The sequence below is a fragment of the Saccostrea echinata genome, unplaced genomic scaffold (genome assembly GCF_033153115.1).
Source record: "Saccostrea echinata isolate AGI-Se365-2 ecotype Australia unplaced genomic scaffold, CSIRO_AGI_Sech_v1 ptg000025l, whole genome shotgun sequence".
Classification (NCBI taxonomy): domain Eukaryota; kingdom Metazoa; phylum Mollusca; class Bivalvia; order Ostreida; family Ostreidae; genus Saccostrea; species Saccostrea echinata.
Window position 1 is genome coordinate 26,096,351 of NW_026889774.1, and position 17,737 is coordinate 26,114,087.

Genomic DNA, 17,737 nt, shown 5'->3' on the forward strand with positions numbered 1-17,737 from the left:
ATGTCTTATTGTTGTTTATACTGATATCTGGTTGTAGCTGTGTTACAGGTTGTGGGTGAGTATGTCTTATTGCTGTTTACACTGATATCTGGTCATAGCGGTGTTGCAGGTTGTGGGTCAGTATGTCTTATTGTTGTTTATACTGATATCTGGTGGTAGTTGTGTTACAGGTTGTGGGTGGGTATGTCTTATTGTTGTTTATACTGATATCTGGTTGTAGCTGTGTTACAGGTTGTGGTCAGTATGTCTTATTGTTGTTTATACTGATATCTGGTGGTAGCTGTGTTACAGGTTGTGGGTGAGTATGTCTTATTGTTGTTTATACTGATATCTGGTTGTAGCTGTGTTGCAGGTTGTGGGTCAGTATGTCTTATTGCTGTTTACACTGATATCTGGTCATAGCGGTGTTGCAGGTTGTGGGTCAGTATGTCTTATTGTTGTTTACACTGATATCTGGTGGTAGTTGTGTTACAGGTTGTGGGTGAGTATGTCTTATTGCTGTTTACACTGATATCTGGTGGTAGCTGTGTTACAGGTTGTGGTCAGTATGTCTTATTGTTGTTTATACTGATATCTGGTGGTAGCTTTGTTACAGGTTGTGGGTGAGTATGTCTTATTGTTGTTATACTGATAGCTGGTGGTAGCTGTGTTACAGGTTGTGGGTGAGTATGTCTTATTGTTGTTTATACTGATATCTGGTGGTAGCTGTGTTACAGGTTGTGGGTCAGTATGTCGTATTGCTGTTTACACTGATATCTGGTGGTAGTTGTGTTACAGATTGTGGGTCAGTATGTCTTATTGTTGTTTATACTGATATCCTGATATTCAGTAAGGAGAAACATTTGTCATTCAGTGCAATCAAACATAAAGATGTCTAAAAAAAACTTTCAGAAAAAAATAGACAATGGTCTGCAGAATTAGATTGTAGAATACTGTACGTGTACAAAAACTGACATATTTAAAATGTAGCACAATCACCGGGTATAGAGTGGTTGGCGTAATCATGCATTAGTGCTACAAACGTCCACTCCTTGTATTTATGATTTCCTACTGGTATTCTTGAATAAGCGCATCGTTGTCCGCGCCAAAACCGCTAAAATATGAAGCCATTCTTTAAAAGCTCACACACTGTATTTTGTACATAAAGCAATTAAAGCATTTTTAATTTGTGATATACCTCTTTTAAATATGGGGGTTAAGTCTTGTATTTTTTTTAAATCAGAAAATATACGTTAAATTGATATTTCCTCACTGTACACCCATCTCACTTAAGGAGTTGTGCATTTACAGAACATTAAAATCTTTTCAAACAAAAAGGCAATGTTTTGAAGACAAATATATCAAGATGTTAAGAAATCTTTACCAGATTAAAAGGAATTACACTTTTCAGAAAAGAGATGCATTTTTTGATATTTTTCCTCACACTTTTTCCATAAAAGTATTTAATAACTAGGAAAAAGTGTTTCAAAACTGTTCTTTAGAGCTATAATGATTTAATACAATTTTGCAATAAATGTTTATGTCTTAACTTGACATAGACTTCAAAAAAAAAAACACGGACCCTTGGTATTACCAGAGGTGGAAACAGGTGCCTAGGAGTAGTAAGCATCCCCACTGATCACAACCGCCGTGAGCACTAATTACTGATCAGAAAGACGTCCAGTACTCCGTAGTCAAATTTAGAATAAAAACAATGACCTAACAAATGGTATGAAACATGTCAGACAAAATACGACCCAACGATAGATTGTACGTAGAATTTGCGAAAAGCCTACTTTAAACAGGATTGTTGAAATCCTTGTAACGTCAACTTATTTGTCAGTAGCTTGCCTCTGCTTATATATTGATCGTATTCACATCATGTTCTTGCGTATCGAATCAGTTGGGAGACATAAACACCGTATACAGGTGATGTTGGAATATTGCTACATAACGAAGATGGAAAAGCTGGTCATCCCGTTTGTAATACAGTTTATTTTTTAGTTGGTCATTATCATTAATAGTCGGTAAACATCCAAATATGAAACTATGAAATATGAAAATATGGCAGTGTCTTTAATTTCCAGTTCACTCAGATATAACGAAATTACAAGTGTCGACATATCAATGAATGAAACTAACTATTGTTAATTGAATTGTTAATTGATAAAACGTGTAGTCGATCTATCTTAATCGAGTTGAAGGCCACAGCAAGAGTTATTTAATTACTTGTGCTTCATAGGAATATAAAAACAGGTCGGATAATAAAGGAGCACAATCATTGCCCATCTAAATTCCAGCAGATTGTACCTGGTCTCTAAAGACTATGTAGATATTGTCAGTGAGCAACTCCGGTATCTTTTTTAATATAAACTTCAGAGTTTGAAGAAAAGGCGCTGTTATTAATTTTAATTTATACAGATAAAGACTACATTTAGAAAAATGTCACTTTCCTTCACTTGTCAATGGAGAACTGAAACAAAAAGAGGAATAACAGTGTTTGTAGAGGATATGTAACCTACAGGCCCGTAGTACGCGGGGAGCCTGGGGCGCCCCCACTTTTTCTGAGAAGTTTTTTGATGGTCCAACCCCACCCCACTAGGATTTTTGAGTTTGGGCATTTGGCTTATTTTTTCGGAGCCCCCCCCCCCCCCACACACACACATACTTTGAAAAACGTTGCTACGGGCCTGACCTAGCTTTTACGTTAGTTAGGTAAGTGTCTTATAGCGCAGTCTGTGGAACCAAGCTGTGTAGCTTCCAGTTTTCTGGTAGCGGACCGTAATGTTGATATGTACCTAGCAATTGTTGAATAAATGTCTATGAATTGCGCGGACTGTATTGGAATGGTGATACCAGCTTTCTTACAGGTGGTGGTTAATTGCTTATGATAGCGGATATAGTTGTAATGGTGATACCCATGCAGCCGCCTAGCATGTGTTGGTTAAATGTCTATATATAGCAGACTTTGGGATGTTGATACCTAGCTGTCTAGCAGATGGTTAACTGTTTATGATATAGTGGAGTGTTGGGTGCTGGTGGTGCCTAGATGACTTACATATAATAGTTATATGTTTATGATAGCTGAATATGAGGAGTTGGTGGGACTTACCTGTTTAAATAGGAAATAACATGAGCCTTAATATACATGTAACCTGGTATACATGATAAACGTGACACTGTATTTATTGCCTCCAATTAATTTATCAATTAAACTAACTGTAAATATACCACTAGCTTCAAGTACATGTATTTCCTTTTGATCATGGTCTCTGGGCGCCTGTTTATTATTATTTCCTTGTATTTTGTCGCAGATGTACCTGACAAGGCAGGGTTGATCAATGGATTTGCCCTGGCGGCTAAGCTGGGGGTATCAGCAGCATGGCCGGCCCTGATGACGTTCACAACAGAACTCTACCCTACAGTGATAAGGTGAGTAGTGTTTGCCCTGGTGGATAAGCTGGGGACATGAGCAGCGTGGCCTGTCCTGATGACGTATACAGCAGAACTGTTGCGCCAACAATTATCAGTGAGTAGTGTGATCAATTAATGAGCAATCCAGGATACACGATACTCTCGTAATTACAAAAAATTATTTAAATTTATCAAATCCATTTGTGTGTATATGTGTGTTTTTTGATAGCATAGATCTTGAATTATTTGTCCACCTGTTAAAAAAACCGTGCTTGACATTTTTCTCTTTGTCTGGATCCCTAAAGATTTTTGTATTTACTCTCAGAATGTTATTTTTACGAAATCAGATCACCGTATCTGTTGCAAGTTATAAGCTAGCTTCTGAATCTATGAATTTGAATTGGTCATAAAAATATAAAGAATTGCTTACAGATATTCCAGTATATCCATGAGATGGATAATAACAAGCACGTCTTTTTGTAGTTTTGTGGCATCAGATTCTTTGCTTCTTGTTCTAAGAGAATCTGTGATGTGTTAGCAATATCTAATAATTGTTGGCACCATGACACACCCAGAATTTACTTATCTTTTTTTTACAAGTATGCGTATCGCACTCTTGTTCGATGTATTGTAATTATCTGGTGCAAAGTGGGAAAAGTACAGTATTTTCATTTTAGCTGAATTTACCTTAATGTTTTGATTTTCTCTCATACCAAGGTAAACTGTTTCCCTAACATTGAATTGAAATCGGTTCGCAACTTTCTGACCGTGGACAGACAGACGGACAAAATGGCAAGTAAATAAAGGTGAGAATATAACCCCCTTCACATTTACTTGGCAGATGTAAAATTTTAGATACTGGAAGACTTGTGGATGTTAGTAGTGTATCAACTAGAACTGTAATTAAGCAAACTAAAAATGATGTATTTTGCTTTGTAGAAACATCTCTTATGGATTTCTCAGTTCTGTGTCACGAGTTGGAGCTATGGTGGCCCCTCAACTTGTTCACGTGGTGAGTAGAATAACAATTATTCATATGGTTAGTAGCTAGAATAACAACTTGTTCGTGTGCTTAGTTGCATAACAACTTTTTCGTGTATTACATGTAGTAGAATAACAACTTGTTCACGTGGTTAGTAGAAAAGTAACTTGTTCACATGGTGAGTGGAGTAATTATTCATGTGGTTAGTAGCTTAAGTAACAACTTGTTCATGGGATGAGTAGAATAAAAACTTGTTTGTGGGATGAGTAGAATAAGAACTTGTTTGTGTGGTGAGTAGAATTACCAGTTGTTCGTATTATGAGTAGAATAAGAACTTGTTCTCGTGGTGAGTAAATAACAACTTGTTCACGTGATGAGTAGAATAACAACTTGTTCACGTGGTGAGTAGAATAACAACTTGTCTATGTGGTGAGTAGAATAACAACTTATTCACGTGGTTAGTAGAATAACAACCTATTGACATGGTGAGTGGAATAACAACTTGTTCGTGTGGTGAGTAGAATAAAAACTTGTTCACCTAGTGAGTAGAATAACAACTTGTTCACATGGTGAGTAGAATAACAACTTGTTCACGTGGTGTGTAGAATAACAACTTGTTCACGTTGTGTGCAGAATAACAACTTGTTCATGTGGTGAGTAGAATACATGTAACAACTTGTTCACGTGGTGTGTAGAATAAAAACTTGTTCATGTGATGCGTAGAATAACAACTTGTTCATTTGGTGAGTAGAATGACAACTTGTTCATGTGGTGAGAAGAATAACTTGTTCATGTGGTGAGTAGAATAACAACTTGTTCACGTGGTGAGTAGAATAACAACTTGTTCATGTGATGAGTAGAATTACAACTTGTTCATGTGGGAGTAGAATAACAACTTATTTATGTGGTGAGAAGAATAACTTGTTCATTTGGTGAGTAGAATAACAACTTGTTCATGTGGTGAGTAGAATAACATCTTCTTCCTTTCGTGAGTAGAATAGCAACTTGTCCTTGTGATGAGTAGAATAATATGGTTGATTTAATCAGTTTTTGTTTAAAATAGGTCATTTTTTGTTTGTCTGTCTGCTTTACATTTGCGTGAAATATTCATGATAATGAAGAGTCTCGAGTTTTATGTCAGCAAAGTGAAACTTTATATTTTTCCTATTTGACTCTTGCATGTATTTTACACACTTTTCTTTTTCTCGTCTAGAACACAACAGTTCCGGGGTTGTTATACTTTCTATTCGGAGGCTCGATGTTTTTATCTGCAGTTATCTCCCTTCTGTTTCCGGAGACAAGGGGCAAGAGTTTGGAGGATCAAATTCAGACGGTAGACGTCGAAGTGAAAGAAGAGACTAAGATGGAAAAGTTCACGAAGTACTGAAGGAATCGTATAGGAATGGATAAGACTTTGATACAAAGTGAATTGAAGTGACGGACATACACAATGGCATATTAAAAGGGAACATTTGAATGTGATGCAAAAAGAAAAATATCCGCTTTACAAATGTATTTGTTTATATGATGGTAATATAAGACTGACAAAACAAATGGTTTTTATTTGCTTGTCTAGCAAAACAATTCAAATATTTCTTTTCTTTTCTTGACATAAAGTGTACCTCCTCGTAAGTTATGTATGATTATCTAGACAAGTCATATCATGTCATTTTAACTTTGATTGTAATTTTTACAGGTAAGTTCATAATTTACAAAGTAATAACTCTTCTCCCTACAGACAAAACAGTCGTTCCAGGAAAAGACGGAATTTCTCTAGATGATAAAAAAAATTTCTAGCTCAAATACATTCATGAGAAAAATTCGCTCTCTCTCTCTCTCTCTTAAATAAACCGATGACGTTTTATCAACAATATTCATTTTCATTCCTAGGTTGATTCCATATATCCCTTTGAACTGGAAATAAAAGATACCTCAGAGTCTGACACATATGTTTCATATTTGAATATTTTACTAGGAAAAGACGTAAGTGGTAAACTAAAAACAAAACTTTATGATAAACGTGATGACTTCATCTTTTCTATCGTCAACTTCCCTTATTTACTGAGTGTAGCAATATACCCTTATCACCAGCATATGGTGTTTATGTCTCCCAGTTGATCTGATACGAGAGGGCATCCTCTACGTACGAACAATTTCTAAAACGAGGCAAGCTTTTGACAAATAAGTTGATGAAACAAGAATATCAACATTCTCATTTGAAGTCAACATTTCACAAATTCTATAGTCGATACAATGACCTTATCAGCAAATACATGTACATGTATAATCTATCATTGAATGTTGACTTACCTTTTTTGTACAAATTGATAAGCCATTATTTTCACACTGAATTGTCTACGGATTTTCCGTTTGCCCAATCATGACTGGGATCGTCACATGACGGTTGCTTACTCCTCCATAGCACCTGATCCCACCTCTGATGTTTTAGAGATCCGTGTTTGCTCGGCTCCAAATTTGTTTTGTTTCAATAGATTTTTGAGCTTGATTACTGTTCGTTATCTTCAAATTACATGTAGCATATGCCGCGTAAGCAACAAAAGATTTACTTGCCAAAATCATATTCATGAGAAGGTGATACATGTACCACCATTTCACTTTTCCCGAAGCTTAGTTTAGGATACTTCCCAATGTACATTAAGTGTAAGTGAAAATACAACAGGATTTGCAAGGGGGGGGGGGGGCTTTCAAATGTACATTAAGGAAAGCTTCTTGTTTGGTTTCTGATTAAATGAAATATTCAAAGTATATTTGCTTAAATGTGTTTTATATTTAGATGTAAGGGCCCTGTCACATCAAGCTACGTCCACACGGAGTTATTACGGCGTTATTAAATTTTTAAAATCGCAGTGGAATCGCAGGGAAATTGCACATATTTCTGTAAAATTTTCACAATGTGAAGTTGTCACGGCGTCCCTACGGCGACCAACGCGTTCCTACGGCGTTTTCGCGGCGTGCTACTGCGTTCCCAAGGAGATTTCTTCGCGATTGACTACGGTTCCGCGGAGCTTTCACGGCGTGTTAGCAGTTGTTTCCTCGAGTTCACGGCGTTTTCACTGCGTTGACTGCGTTTACAATACGTTCACAATGCGTTCTTCAACCATGGATATGTATTAAGAAGTAGTGTAACACATTTTTTTAAAGATTCAAGTTAAATGATGCAACAAATACGTTAGAATTATTGCTGATCAAATATAAGGCCATTGCTCTAGTTTTGTGAGCTGGCTGACAACGCTCTAAAAACGCCGTGAAAGCGCATCGTGATCGCTAACAGACGCGATAGAAACGACAATTTTTAAGGGAGCGCAGTGATCGCAGTGACAACTCCTTGTTGTCGCGGTGTAATCGCAGTCAGAAAAAAATCACAAGACGATTAATCTCATTAGAAGCGTCGTTAAAACCGCGATTGAAACGCAGTGACATCTCCAAGGACTCCGCGAGATCTCCTTGGAAGCGCAGTCTACTATCACTGAGTTCAAGCTGCGATCATGTGCGTCTTCAAGGCGTGCATACGGAGCTCCCACTGCGTTGTTGGAGATCTCACCGCGCTGTTACGGCGATCATACTACGTTTTTACTGCGTTCTTATCAGACCGCGATCACACGGCGCGTACTTTGTGCATACCCAAAGTGCGCGCCGTCCCCTGGCGTTCTAGGAGACCCTACGCGACCCTACCGTGTTCAGTGGAGATCTTGCCGCGTTGTCACGGCGCTGTAGGAGACTCTACTGCGCTCACCTTGGCGTTTTGCATTTTTTATGGACGCCGTGCGATCGCTGTGAGGACGCAGTCCCGGTGTGACAGGGGTTTAAGGGATTTAAAAGATCATATTTTTCTTTTCTCCTTACAATTTTACAACTTTAAATAGAAATGGTAACTGAGTTTAAAATCTAGCAGGGACTATATATATATATATATATATATATATATATATATATATATATATATATATATATATATATATATATATATATATATATATATATATATATATTGGCGGAACAGCGGTGTATGAAAATATTTACTTTTTCTGCCTCAAATTTGCTACAGAATTAAAAATATTAGTTTCTAATTGGAAACATTCTACAATTAAAGACTTGAAGGAATTTTCTGAAGTAAATGAAATAAGTTATTATGAACCGGCTTAAGTTTTAAATTATAAATTATATCAAATATAAATATTATTTTCCAAACTAACTACAACCTTGTTAGCTTTTGATAGTTTTCAGTCTAAAAACAGATTTGAGCAAAAAATCAGAAAAAGTGTCATTCTCTCTTATCAAACAAACAAAACTATTTTTTATTTTGTATCTTTATATGCCCACTTCACCAAATGTAAAAATAAGAAAAATTTGAATATACAAAGCACATAAAATTACTAATATTCACTAAAATTTGGAGAAAACAGAGGAAATTAGGGTTAGCGGTGTCTGTTTTCATTACATTATTTATCTCATTTTGGTTGAATCATCTGATAGATTCTATGTAATATCAACTTTTTATGCAAAAAGAAATAATGACCTTGACCTGGCCTTGCTCCTAAAATAAGATGGTCAAAATAAATTTAACTGGTACCACCACTTAGTGATATTGGTTTCTCGAATCTATGAAAATTTCATTGATTTTTAAATACAATATATGAGAAGAATTCATCCTTAAATATAACTGAAAATTGGACCCGGCTTGCGTGGAGGGTCGTAGGGGTGAGTCTGCTCATACAGTTCTTAGGCATTTCATTTTCAACATCAAGATATTAATTCAGCATCCTCTAAATCGCTTATCAAACATTATAAATGGCATATTAAACAACGAATAATTCAAATGCACCGATCTACCTGGATAAAGATATCAGTTAGATGCGATTGCACTTGAATTAGGGTTATCTGAAATCCCCCTCCTGTGTGTATAGACACTGAATAAGATTTATCAATATTACGGAAAAAGCCTGTCTAATTTCAGGGCAACACAAAAGTACAAATAACACCGAATTAAAGTATAGTTAAAGAACTCCAGGGATTGGTTTTATTAGAGAAGTTTTTACATGTGAGGACAAAGAATTTATGTAGGTTTTCTTTTACAATTGCAATTTCAGTTACTTATTCAAAAACAACGATCAGAAACAAAAGTTTTTTTTTTAAAGATGTTTAAATTGTACTTTGTGGGGGAAAAATGATATTATACGTGAATATGAAGTTGAATAAATTCATAGCAATATCAAACTATAACTGTGTTTAAACATTAGGACTTTCTCTCAAATACGATTCATACACACACACAAATAATAAGTAAACGTTTCATTTATTTTATTTTTCTATATTTACATTTCCAAATATTGTTCCTTTAAAAGATTCTTTGCAAATTAGAAGACTGTTCATTTTCTCATGAACGGCCATGGATGAGCATGAATATCTCCATTGTTACGTCATAATACCGTACTTGACGTCAAAACTATAGTGCAAACGTTTTCCTTTAAAAATGATAGTTGAATGGCATCTTGAATATTTGTGGTAACTCATCAGAAAATAATGTAAATATAAGAAATGAATTTAATTTTTGAAAATTCACGAGGTACATGAACTACAACGCGCTTCATGAAATATGCCGGCGTGAAGCGTCGTAGTTCATATCCTCATGAATCTTCAAAAATTAAATGCATTTCTTAATTAAACACTAATCAAATGATAAACAACAGGGGGGGGGGGGGGGTTCCTGCCGATTTGTGCAGTACATACATTTCATCTGATGATATTGCATATATAGAGCCTGGATTTCAGGATGGTGTATTTTGTGCATTGTGTGTTTTTCTATATATGTCTAAATAAACTGATTATAGTAATAATCGAAAATCGCTGAAATTCGTATTTCAATGTATATAATTATAATAATAAAAGAAACTTTTTAATGTACATTGGAAATATGATTTTTTTTTTTTAAATCGCGAATTTCAGCGATTTTCGATTTTTATTAATTATTATAAGTTATTTAAACACACAATTCATTGTATACTGAATACACTGTCCTGAAGCCGAGCCCCTATGGGTATTTGTCCAATTCGGAGTAAACAACAAAATATTACGCCCGTAAACGATATAGCTTGTACGTACTATTGCTTTTGATAACATGCACTAATAAGTACTTTATTAAATGTATGAAACATACAAGGAACGCACAATGTATAAAGTCCATTGCTCTACCTTTATTACGGATGTTATAACTATTACTAATGGGGTCCATCCAAAGTCCCATCAATCAAATTAATCAGAAATTATTGCGCCTCGTGATACACGGCCAAAGGAAAATGAACAAATATTTATAAATTTTAATTTTATTCATAATAAGGAGGACAGGTACTCTGCTTATTTACACGTATATCCTATTTACCAGTCTATGGATCCCATCTGCTCTAAACCGACAAATTCACATTGTGTAAACTAAAATTTAATATTATAATACATTCAACAATCTATACTTTTTATAACCCGATGTAATGTATAATCTAGATTTTGCCTATAATTCATAGAAAATTGATTATTCCATAATCCGATTAAGCTATGAATCGAGATATTCCACAATCCAGACATTACTATGAACCGATATACATGTATTCCACAATCCAGATTTTACTATGAACCGATATATTCCACAATCCAGATTTTACTCGACAATGTTCCCACCCAAAGGTTCTTTTTCTCGTCCACATCGAGGCCCCAGGGTGAGTAGAGGCCGTCCTCTACCGTGAGTATGTACTGCAGGAAGAAACCATCTTTATCAACGAGATGAATCCGGAAATGACTATTATCGCCGATCAGAATGTTTCCAAAGGAATCGTAAGTGACGTAAAATGGCGAAAAGGTGTCGCCCTCCAACCCACGGTAAATGAATCGAAGACATCCGGATTTATCCACCACAATGACACTATTTTCTGCAGAATCCGACACACAGATTTAAGAAATGAATGTAATATTTTTTCTTTGACCGAAGTATCAAACAAAAATTTGGACGGAAAACGTCATCAATGCGCGTAGCGCATTGATGAAAACGTTTTCCGTCCAAATTTTTGTTTGATACTTCGGTCAAAGAAAAAAATATTACTTTCATTTCTTATCATTTAATTATGATTTAAAAATAATAAAATGAAACTTTCTCTCACTTTAATATTTAATTTAAGCATCGAAGACGGTGCGTAGGAATACATCATAACAACGTTGCTGAAATTCAAAATGGCTGAATGTACAGATCTACGCGCATTGGATTGATGAAATTTTACGTCCAAGCTTTCTATGATACATCGACCAAAGAAAAAATTATGAGATTTATTTCTTATCATTTGATATTTATCTTTCAATGATGAGATTTAACCTTAGAACGATCGAATGACTGTCCAACATATAGGCCTAGCTTAGTTGCCTAAATTTTCAGACACAGAGTATTACGAACAAACAACATGTTCAAATATTGTTGTGTCATTACTAACTTTTTCTATCAAAAACAGTTTTAACACAAAAACTTACCTGTTGTGTTATTAATTTTTGCTATGTTCCTCCAGTAAGCTGATATCTTTAGATTCGTAAATGTAAAGGGAAGCTACTCAAATAAAGTTCACAGAAATTTTCGGTTTCATATGCGCATCTCTTCATCTGAATTTCAAATCGAACATATATATACGTATCACAAAATATCCATGCATAATACAACACGCTTCAAAATCTGGAAGAGTCTGTCGCCGACTGTTTAACTTTGAAAGAATACCCGTCCTCGCTCAGCGTCGTTTTTCTCATGCATTCGTTTCCTAAGAATTAACAGATTAACGGCATTTCCCCGCTTTGGTAGCATAAAAACATTTCTTCACAGTTCTATTGTTCATACCAGTTATCTCAAAGAAAAACATTTAACATATGTATGATGATTTCTTTCCTTTTTTCACGCAACTGCATTGTTGTCATTTGCAGACGATCTGATTTGTTTAGCAAAGGGGGATAATTCGAAAAGAAACGAAAGTAGAAAATAACTCGGGAACGTAACGGACAAATTTTGAAATTCAGGAAAATAGAGTAAAATCATTTTCTTTCACAAAGTAATATGGAAGCTGAAATATACATGTCAAGTTAGCCAAAGTAGTTCCGGCTGTCAAGTGCAAGTGAACTCCAGATTCTATTGATGCAGTTATCAAAAGAATTTTTTATCCAATCAGAATCAATTATTTTATAGAAATTAAATGATATCACCGTTACGTGAGCTCTCAGACACTTTTGTCGGGCTTCGATATAGGGGTTTTCCACTGGCATCGAATTGAATTTTTTGCAAAGTTTTTCCACAGCTATTCAAGCGAAGAATTTTTCCTTCATCCCTTTTCGCCAAGCATATGAGGATTTCGCTTTCACTCGTTCTGCATATTCCCTGAGAATAAAATGGTGCAGCGTTAAAAAAGTCCGATATTTCACCATTGTTTATTGCTTTGATTAATTGTCCATTAGAGAGAAGAAGTGTGTCGTTGAGTATTGCAAGATTATACGGGTAGAAATCTAAAAATACTTCATCCAGCACTTCCCCTTTAGCGTCTACTAGCCTTACCGATTGTGCACCTGTGCCAACCCATGCGTGACCGTTTGGTAGTGTTCGAATGCAGTATGCTGCATCGTTATTCGCAAGCGTCAAGTGTGTGACGTGACCAATGACTACTTTGACGTGACTGGAAGTATGTTGCGCATTCTGAAAATGTTCCTCTTTCTCTTGATAAATTGTTGAATTCTCCTGCTGCAAGTACCCGTAAAGTTTCTCTATAGCACTTCTATTAATAGAATCACTTGATACGAAGGTCGGGGGACAAATTGGCTTAAATGACTTGGAACATTGTGTACTGGTTAACTTAGAGATGGCTTTTTGGGCAAATATTATGAAAACTTCATCTTGTTCACTTTTGATCTCTAAATCAGAGGCAGTCAGTAGAGCAGCGGTGCATTCCAGTTCCGCTCTAACAGCTGTGGCAGATGTCTCTAGTGACCTCGTATCCGCATCCTCACGTTCACTTAAATCGTTTAAAATGGCTTCACATGTTAAATCTAGTTGTGATTTTAAATGTTTTGTTCTATCCGTAATTTCTAGTCTTAAATAAGCACCGTGTTTCATATATTCTTCTCGATTTATTCGGATCTCATCAGATATTTTCCTCAGATTGGGTAATGTTGTCTTTCGAGCAAAATTAACCCTCTGCACAAGCTGAATTCGGAGTTCATCGGCTATTTTCTTCAGATCTGCCTGCTCATGGCCGCAATGTTTCTCCTTCCAACATATTTTACAAGTGAGTATTTCACAGTCACGACAGAACATACTCGGTTTCTGATCTTTGTGTTGCAAGCACAAAGCCTCGTTTTCGATCTCTTTTGATAGAGAGACCCCGTGATCGCTATACATGGTTTTCTCTAGATCTTTTATGTTATATATACTGTCCACAGACTATCTCTCGGGAGCTCTCACAATTTCCAAAATTATTACAAGGAGTCTCAAAGAGGTATTACTCTCTGGTATCCTATGGGGAAGACATTTTATAGCGTCTCAGTAGGTCACAAACACCAATGAATGACGGAGAAAACTTTCACTTGATGTGGACAGATCTACAATGCTTAATTATCCATTAAAAGAAATCTCTGATTTCGCCTAACCACCTTTTACATCCCTCCAGCTTGAGATGTCTCCGTCTGTGTGTGTCGCTGTCCGACAAGTTTCCGTGTTATCTTTGTAGACTATATACAGATAAACAAGAGACAAAGTCGAGCATTGATAATGAAGTTGTTATTCATCAGTTTTAGATTTGTTATCTCTTCTTTATAAAATAAATTGCAGCGTACAACTCTAGTGTGATGTTTAATTAAAAAGAACTATATGCGAGTTTAGAAATTGGCATTTCATTATTCCGTCCGAAGGGAAATTCAGTTGGGCATGCGCAGTTGATGTCGGCATTTGTAGAATCAATAAATAATCAATAAAACTCATCCTTGGATCAGCTGAAAAAGAAGAAATAAGAAATTTATTTTCTGCTATGTTTCATCCTTTCTATTTTTAGAAAATTGTTATATACTGTGTACTTCCCCCATCGTGTCTTTAACATGTTTAAATTAAAAACAGACGTATATATATTTGCGAGCATCTAGTGTACCCTCACTAATTAAATAACAAATAAAAAATCTTCCTATTATAATTTTAAAAAATAGCATATTTATATATGTATACATGTACTGCACTTTTTACATGAATAAAAAGTTGACACCAACCCGCAGGGATTGTAATCAAAATTTCTGAAGTGTGTTGGCTGATAAATTCAAAAAGATGGTTAATTTATAGCGTAGGTTTTTTTTTCTATCTGGGGGATAAATTAAAATAATATTTGCCAGAGACGAATTAAATTTAAAACCATCGTGGGTAATTGTAACAAGAAAAATCTTTTCCGCTGGGAAAGATATTAGTAGTCAAGATTTTTCTTTGAAATTGCCAGAGTTTATCGTCAATTTCTCGGCTGGATACGGGATCAAGATCCAATAACTGCTTATTGATTCCTGGTTAAAGTCCGAATAATCTCTTTTTCTAATACAAAACAGAATCGTGTTTAAATTTGCTATTGGAGGGGGATTGTTAAGTCAAGATAATCTGTCTTGATGGTCGTATTTGCGAACTTATGAAATCCGAGCTATAAAAGTATACTTTACAAAAGTTAAGACTGTTTTATGATTGAAGTGCTGCGTTTTTGTGGATTTTTGTTGAAAGAAAGAGGTGTACATGTATGCAAATATTGAAGTTAGCGGATTCGAAATGAATGCTCTTATTCCTCTTTCGGAACTAACTTTAATAAGCGAACCCTCCATAGAAATTCTGTTGTTAGTCAGTCTGTTGTAACGTTGTTAAATATATCCTTGCAATTAGTGAAAAGAAATTCATGTGTGTTTTTTTTTTTTTTTTTTTTTTTTTTTTTTTAAAGAGAGACGTTCTAATCCATTCACTCCCTTGTCCCCAAGGACAAAAGCTTAGAGGTGAAATGTTTAAAAAAGTAACTTGCTCTGAACAATTCCAAAACTTCTTCCTTGTACCAGATCAGTATGAAAGCACCCTAATGTGCTACGTTATTTTTTTCATAGCTTCAAGTAATTAAAATGTGATGAGGTATTATTATATATAGGTTTGAAATACTGTGACTCTACAGTGTATATATATCATTTCCTGAATGCTTACAATGTACGTATGGAATGCACTTTTACTGAGAGAGAGAGAGAGAGAATCTTTATACACAGAGAGAGAGAGAGAGAGAGAGAGATTTTGATTTTCAACGATATACATACCTTATTATGTGATTACATGTAGATGTCTGTAAATTATTCGAAAAATTTTGTATATATATATAGTTAAGATACAGGAAATGACAATGTATTTCTCACAAAAAAATACATGTATACAAAACTTAAAATTCTGTTTCCGCGTAACAGACTCGACATCGTTTTTTTTTTAATTTGACCTTAGAACCTGCTATTAGTACAGTTGTCCTTAGAGTTCAAATGACGTCGACTCTCTCTCTCTCTCTCAAATTTGTCTGTAATCTACTAAAGATTGTTTATATCTTAATAAATACGATTTTAAGCTATTGTTATAGAATAAGAAGTTTCCAAATAATAAAGCAAACACAATAAAAATAAATTTGTATTTGATCTAAAGGTGATGATCTCAAAATCAAAATACTAAGAAATATTGTGCTTACCTTTGCCGATGACTGGCCGCTGGTCCCGTCTTTTCTCACTTTTAGGAATTCTCTAATCTTGCTGGGGAAAATCCTTATCCCCCACAATTTATCAATTGTCAAAAAATGAAAACGCAGAAAGGGCTTAGTAAAAAAAAAAAAAAAAACGCATGTCTCTGCAGTGGACTAACATTTATCTTATAATTTATAAAATCAATATCAGGACGGGTCTTCATTTGTCAAATTAATGCTTATTTAACGTATAAATATTGACAAATCGTTTTCCAACACAAAGGAGGGTATAAAACTTTGCTACACTACGCAGTAAGTGGGATATTTGAAAGGAACTTTAACCGCGGAATCATGAAAACAAACAAGTATTTCATCGGTTTTATTTACGCTAGAATTGTTAAATTACCGTTTTGCTTGCTCATGTACACTTTGGAGTTTGATAGCCTAATCGTTTGACATTAATATCTTACTTATCAAAAACGAGTGTTTGTGCGATGCACCATGGGTGGATCCAGCAAGTGGTGTAAGGATCTACCAGGGGCCTTTGTACTAATCTGCTACTAATCATGTATAGATTTTTTATGCATAAAATGAAGCGAATTTGAACTTAAATTGAGATTTGTAAATGACCTAAATTTCCGAGAGGTGTGTCAGACTCGAGGTCAGATATCAAAGGTCAAGGTCACGAAGTATTATGATACAAAATTTGACATAACCATCGTGACATTAAAGAATAGAAATAAAGTTTGTTATTGAAATCAATACAAATAGAATTTACGTACCAAACAAACTGAAACATTTATTTATAAAATGTAAATGTTGTATTGTACAATACAACAAACATTATACAATATTGATAACGAAATATAAAATACAAATAGAAATCATAGAATACTAATAGAAAATATGTATAATATAAAAATAAAAAATGAATGTGGTATTAAATTGAAATATACAATACATGGAAAATTATACAGTGTACAAATGAAATTTCACAGATTCTCTGAAATTGTTAGGCCATTATTTTTTCCTGAATTGTTTACGGATTTTTCCGTTTGCCCGCTCATGACAAGCAGTACACGGCGGATGTGATCGGTCGACAGTAGATGCTTATTAGTCCATGACACCTGATCCCATGTACCTCTGATGTTTTTAGAGGTCTGTGTTTGCTCTGCTCCCAATTTGTATTGTTCCAATGGACTTTTGAGCTTGATTACTGTCCATGACAGTATTTCACACAATACATATAAAAATACACAATACGAATGGAAAATTAGAATACAAATGAAATTATACAATACAAATGGAAAGGATCGAATATTGCTACGTTTGACATGTCATACAACATCAAAAATTTAAAGAGGCTGGGACACAGATTTGAAGCCCATATTTTCTAAAATTTTCTAAACAATGTCATGACTTATATATTGTCAGAGCATTTTACACCGAAATATATCAAAAGCAAGTTAATTTAGAAACTTCTTTTATCTGGAAATTATTAAACTACGCATTTCGGGACGCGTTTGATTGACACAAAGTTAACTTTATCCAAAATGCTAAATAAAAGTAGAAATTCTGTTGCGTATTAATAAACTGTAATCAGAAAGTTCTGAGA

General features: G+C 34.9%; 1 protein-coding gene across 1 annotated transcript; it reads right to left on the reverse strand.

The window, feature by feature from the left end:
• Positions 1-10,958: 10,958 nt before the first annotated feature.
• On the reverse strand, positions 10,959-13,813 carry LOC133192780 (uncharacterized). Its single transcript, XM_061328786.1, has 2 exons — positions 12,612-13,813; positions 10,959-11,335 (listed from the first exon to the last, which is right to left on the reverse strand). The coding sequence occupies exons 1-2, from the start codon at positions 13,800-13,802 to the stop codon at positions 11,015-11,017; spliced, it is 1,512 nt and encodes a 503-aa protein (XP_061184770.1). The 5' UTR covers positions 13,803-13,813; the 3' UTR covers positions 10,959-11,014.
• Between the last annotated feature and the right edge of the window lie 3,924 nt (positions 13,814-17,737).

Excerpts from the sequence above, each read along its gene's own strand:
- LOC133192780 (XM_061328786.1), bottom strand. The coding sequence starts at position 13,802 with ATGTATAGCGATCACGGGGTCTCTCTATCAAAAGAGATCGAAAACGAG. Across the intron at positions 11,336-12,611 it reads AGAGCTCACGTAACGGTGAT|ATCTGTGTGTCGGATTCTGC; the intron begins ATCATTTAATTT and ends TTCATTTCTTAA.